This window comes from Galeopterus variegatus, unplaced genomic scaffold, assembly GCF_000696425.1.
Source record: "Galeopterus variegatus unplaced genomic scaffold, G_variegatus-3.0.2 Scaffold3571, whole genome shotgun sequence".
Lineage (NCBI taxonomy): Eukaryota > Metazoa > Chordata > Mammalia > Dermoptera > Cynocephalidae > Galeopterus > Galeopterus variegatus.
Window position 1 is genome coordinate 23,817 of NW_007729682.1, and position 5,495 is coordinate 29,311.

General features: G+C 59.3%; 1 protein-coding gene across 1 annotated transcript in view; it reads right to left on the reverse strand.

The window, feature by feature from the left end:
* The window catches only part of GALNT2 (polypeptide N-acetylgalactosaminyltransferase 2), an 82,898-nt gene that overhangs the window by 1,358 nt on the left and 76,045 nt on the right, over positions 1 to 5,495 (reverse strand). Inside the window, exons 14-15 of the mRNA XM_008585438.1 lie at positions 4,703 to 4,822; positions 15 to 2,195 (exon numbers count right to left, since the gene is read on the reverse strand). Of these exons, the coding sequence (XP_008583660.1) occupies positions 2,040 to 2,195; positions 4,703 to 4,822 (276 nt within the window). The 3' untranslated portion in view covers positions 15 to 2,039. The remainder of the gene's footprint in view (positions 1 to 14; positions 2,196 to 4,702; positions 4,823 to 5,495) is intronic.

The window sequence follows — 5,495 nt, forward strand, 5'->3', positions numbered from 1 at the left end:
TGTGACGCCCACACCAGCCAAAGCCGCCCGCCAGCTCAGGGACGGGCTGCAGCCCCCAGGCCGTGGCCAGCACCGGGGACTGGGTAGACATGTCCCGATGGTACCCAGGCTGATGAGACTCCTGGGTGGGTGGAGGACTCATCAGAAAACATGACTGAAAACAAGCCAGGATTGTTGTGCGTCTGTGTCTTCCCCTCTAACAGTAGTAGCAGCTCATGGGTGACAGGGTCTGACGGCAGAGGCCGGGGCTGAGCCCACAGCGCCGACCCTGTCCTGCCTGTGCTCGACAGCCCTGCGCACGTGTCTGCGTGTGACCTTCCTTAGACCCTTCCCTGACGTCCACCGTGAAAGACAGAGCCTACGGCCACGCTGTCAGTGTAAAACCCTCCTGGCTGCTTGGCAGAGTGAGAAAGAGGACCTAGGACAGACACCCTGCCAGGCCCCCACGTAGTCCCACTGATGTAAAGTGCACATGTGGGGCTTCTGCAGTGGAGGAAGAGAGACCAGCAACGGTCCCTCCCCAGAAGACAAGGGCAGCGAGGAGAGGGCATGGCAGGGTGTCCCGGGGCCACTCCTGACCCCATGACCTCTGCAGTCCACAGAGGGGCTTGAAGATGTGCCCTGAACACGCTCATCACACCACGAGGCAGCTTGCAGGCTGCCTGGCCTGCAAGCCTCTTTGAGACTGGGTGTCTGTGGGGATGGGAGGGGGCAGGCAGTGGCCATGGGGTGACGAAGGACCCATCCTGCAGAGCTGGGGCACGGCCGAGGCAAGGGCTCCCAGGCCAACACCTGGGCATCTCTTCCCACGGCCACTTCTGGTTCACGCCTGTCCTGTGGTTCATGCAAGACCTCAGGCTCCCATCTCACCCCAAAAGCTCAGTGTAAAAGAGCATTGTTGGGTTCTGATCCTTCCTAATTCTTTACTCCAAATCCCCGAAGCAGTCACCTCCACCTGGCGGGCGTGGGAGGGAGTCAAGGGCAAGGAAGGACCTGCTGCCTGGCTGGAGCACAGCAGGACGCGGTCATACAGGGCTGTGACCCTAGTCTGTGTTCAGGCTGCCAGGCTGCCAGCAGCTCAGTTAACTCCGAAGGCCCAGTGTGCAGGGGCTGAGGATCTCAGCCCTGTGCTAGCCGGTGACAGCTGCCTACAGCCATCAGTCTGCCCTGTCACAGATGCTGGGAGCTGTGGGGTTGGTTTGTTTTCCCTAGAGAAAGAAATTTAATCTAAAAGAGACCCAAAGCAATATTTGTCAAAATAAGGAACCCATCCAGGTTTACAGATACCAACAGCACGCAAAGCGGATTCCAACACACAGCAGTGACTCCCAAGCTGAAGCCACACACAGCTGCGGGCCGAGGCTGGTGGTCTGGGGTAAGCCCCTGAGCTGGCTGCACGGCACCTGCTGGATAATCAGGCTCCAGGGGACAAAAGAGGCCACTTTCTCCCCCTGAGGGAACCACAGCTTCGTGGGCAATTCACAGGAGGACGACAGCCTACAGAAACCATAGGGAACTAACCGAGTGTCCCACCATAGAAAAGTTCATATGCAAATACAGCAAGGACATCAGGTGGCAGCGGCCCGGGCTAGGAAGACGGTCGGGGAGGGAGGACCAGAGGAAGGAGATAACTACGGAAACCTGCAGAACAACACGAGTCGGTTTTGTGGAAGCCACACGTGATGTCGATGGGATCAAACATGGAGATTCAGAAAGATGTCCCCTGCTGCCAGGGCACCTGCAGCGTCCCCTCCCTGTCCTCCAGCACGTCCACGTGGCCCGCGTCGGTCACGGCTGGGGTGCTCCTCAGCTGCAGAGCGAGTGGGGGGCAGAGGCTGGCAGTGGGGGCGGGCTGTTCTCTGTGGCCGCCGGTGCCAGTCTGCACGGTCCCCCGGGCCTTGCTGAAGTTCTCTGACTTTCGGACCATGATGGAACACTGAGGTATATAGTTTCGCGGAAAGTTTGAGAAACCTAATCGAGAACGTGATCACCGAGCTCAGCCTGACGGTGCGGGCGACAGGCGGCGGGGCCACGGGCTCCTACGGCTGCAGGTTCAGCGAGAACTTCCACTGCTGGGACAGGGCCGGGCCACACGCCTCCACGCTCAGGCCACCGCTCTTGGCCGTGCGGCTGTCCAGGCACAGGTTGCTGCCCACGTGCCGCAGCTTGGAGTTGCCCTCAATTTGCTCCCATTTCTGCAAAAGACAGGAGACACCGCACAGAGTGAGCATGCATGGGACAGCAGGGGACACGGCCACCTTCGGGGTCTTCCGGTGGCATTAAAAACAGACAGACAGACTTCTGTCTGATCCTGAAGGCTGGGAGTCAGCATGGCCCCACGCAAAGCAGCCGCAGGGCTGAAGAGGGACCGGGAAGGACAGGGCGCTCTCTGCCTCGGTTCCAAACTCAGACCTCCCCTCCGCCCCATCCTTGGGTGTCCCCTCGTCCAGCGCCCTGAGCACCCGCCCCTGTCAGTAGCACAGGGACCTGGTGAGGAGGAAGCGCGTTCATTCACAAGCAGGCCTGATCCAGCCACGTCTCACCCCAGGAAAGGAGCCTCAGGAGCCCGAGCTGGAGGCCAGCCCTGCCCGAGGCCTCAGGCCAGGCACCTCCACACTCCCACTGAGGGCCTGACGCGGGCTGAGCCAGCGCAGAGGGAACGAGAGGCTGTGTGAGCCCGTGTCATGCTGAGGACGCCGTGCTCTGCGAGCCTGTGAACCCCCTCTGTGCTCTGTGAGGCGGGGGCCAGGCGGTGTCTGCCGAGTTCTGGACGTGCCACGCATGAAGCACGCAGCATCATGTCCCCTGCTTGTGCTCACACGCTGAAGCCAAACCAACAGCCAGACTCGTCCACGCCACCCACCAACTGAGCCAGAAAACAAAGCCCACAACTCAGCCCCAGCAAACCTGAGGGGCCCTGGCCTTGCTGTTCAGCAAGTAACAAATACCCGCATTTAAAAACCTCTAATGTTTGTTCTTAAAAACAAAACAAAAAACACGCTTTTTCCTCCCCAAAGCTCTCTCGTGGTCCTGATTTTTACACCACGTGCGCTGAAGCTCCCTCACGCGAGCATGTCTGCAGATCCTTTCCACACTGGGGAATCACATTTCCCCTTGACTCTGCAAATGCACACGTGTCACCAACACATGACGTGCCCAGAAACCAAACATCCCAGTGGGCAAGACGGCGCAGCTCCAGGTAACATCCGCTGTGGAGCCTCCTCGACGGGCAAATGAGCGAGGCAGGGGGTCAGGGCGGGCGACAGAGCCCGTGTCAGCCCTGGAGGACGTGCACAGCTGACCTGGCCACCTACCCCCGGCGCTCTGCCAACAGTGACAGTCAACAGTCAGAGACCCTCTCTGTTCATTTCCGTGCCTCCCTGGTCGCCCCCCGTGCACTGTTCCTGACTGTCATGTAAAGCATGTGCTCAGGCAGCCCTGTCACTCAGAGCGCCAGGAGTCTCTCCATAAAGACGGTGAAATGAGCTTGATTCTGGCCCCCGGAGGCCTCTGCCTGTCAAGTGTCAAAGCACCACCTGCAGGCAGGACGTGAGACACGAACAGAGCCCAGCTCTGCCGCTGGAAGGTGGGACAGGGCAGGCTTCTGCGTCGCCGGACTCCCCTGAAACAGCCCCCACGCCCTCCTAACAGGCGAGTCGGGGTCTTCCACATCTGTCCGCCTCGCATCCAGAATCGCTGCTGTTTGCAGGCCTTTTCACGTCACGCAGAGGCGACACGGGCTGTCAGTCTGGCTCCCAAGAGCTGGGATTGTGCTGGAACACCTGCCAGCCCTGGACATGAAGCGGGGTGACGGCAATGATCTGCTTTTGAATCGGGTCTCGAGAACGGCGGGTGCCAGCACCACCTCACCCGTCCACTCCGGAGGACACATGCCCGTGACACCCGGGAGAGTGTGCATGAGTGTCGTCGAGCTGGGTGTGCACCCCGCTGGGGGTCTCTCTTACTCACCAGGTGTTAAATGAGCCATAAAACTGCACTATCCACACGAACGGACACGTACAGACGCCGACAACAGGGGACCCCCTATGTGGCGCCAGGCGGGGTGTGCCAAGTGGATGGGGGGACACCCTGACACGGTGTGGGGCTGAGACGGACGGACGAGAGCGTGCCCTCCACAAGCACTCCCCTGACAACCGGGGTCCGAGCAGGTGATGCTGGGGGGACACTGCCTCGCTGGGCCTCAGTTTCCCCCTCTATGAGATGCATGTTGGACTAGGAGCCTGCGTAGGCTCTTGGCTCCAGCAGGCTCTGTGCCTCAGTTTCCCTACACTCCATCTATCTCCTAAGGAGGGACCGTGAGAAGGTGAGCCAGCACTCCAAGTACGGGCACACGGGAAGGTCCTTCTGTGCCTGCACTTCTATCCCTGACACCGACAGTCACCCCACGGCTCAAGAAAGGGGGGCCTCCAAGTTTCCGCGAGGAACTGTCAGCGAAAAGCAGCGGACGAGGAAACGCACACGCTCTGAGCTGTCAGGAAAAGGGACATGTGTGGTTGTGTCTACTGCACGTGTGCGTAAAGCCTCATCCACGCGAACTCGGGTCACTGGAATTTCTGCAGATTTAGAGGAAAACGGCTCACGAGTGAACAAAAACACGCCACTTCTCCTTAGAGTGTTCGGTGGTGTGCGGAGGAGGACGACACATCAGAGACCGGCGGTGCCAGCGGCTTGGGGACCGTACCTGTCTGCTGTCGTTCTCCCGGCAGCCCTGCAGCCTCACGAGCGAGCCAGGCGCGCGGTCCACCACGGTGAGACACAGGTCCATGTGCTTCACCGCCTTCTCCTTGGTCAGGGCCCACTCCTGGAACACAAAACCGGAGTCAGCGGCAGCCATGCACGGCTGTGACAGGAACGCAGACGGGTCACGTGCGGGCTGAGAGGTGACCCCTGAGCCAACTCAGACCAAGTTGCTTTTTGCCTGTAATTAAACGCGAACTGTGAAGACAGCAGCTCCGGCTGGGCCACCCACGAGGCGGAGCGGCAGGAGTCCGCGTTGACACGCACATACGCACGGCACAGCGAAACGCGACAAAGTGCCAGCGTGTGCCATGCTCTGCTCCAGGCCCTTGAGACCGCAGCCCCACGAGGGACTGTTATTCTCATTATAGATGAGAAACCGGGGCCAGACTGTGTTTAAATAACTTGCCTGTGATTTTTTTTTTTTTTTATAAAGATGACCGGTAAGGGGATCTTCACCCTTGACCTTGACTTGGTGTTGTCAGCACCACGCTCTCCCAAGTGAGCTAACCGGCCATCCCTATATGGGATCCGAACCCATGGCCTTGGTGTTATCAGCACCGCACTCTCCCGAGTGAGCCACGGCCCGGCCCTTGCCTATGATTTTTAAATATACAAACCACACACGCACACATTAATGGCTATGCCTTGGGTTGAGTGTCTCCCTAAACTCAGTCCCCCATGACAGTATAAAGAGGGCAGGAAATCCTATTATGGTAATTGAAAGGTGGGGCCTT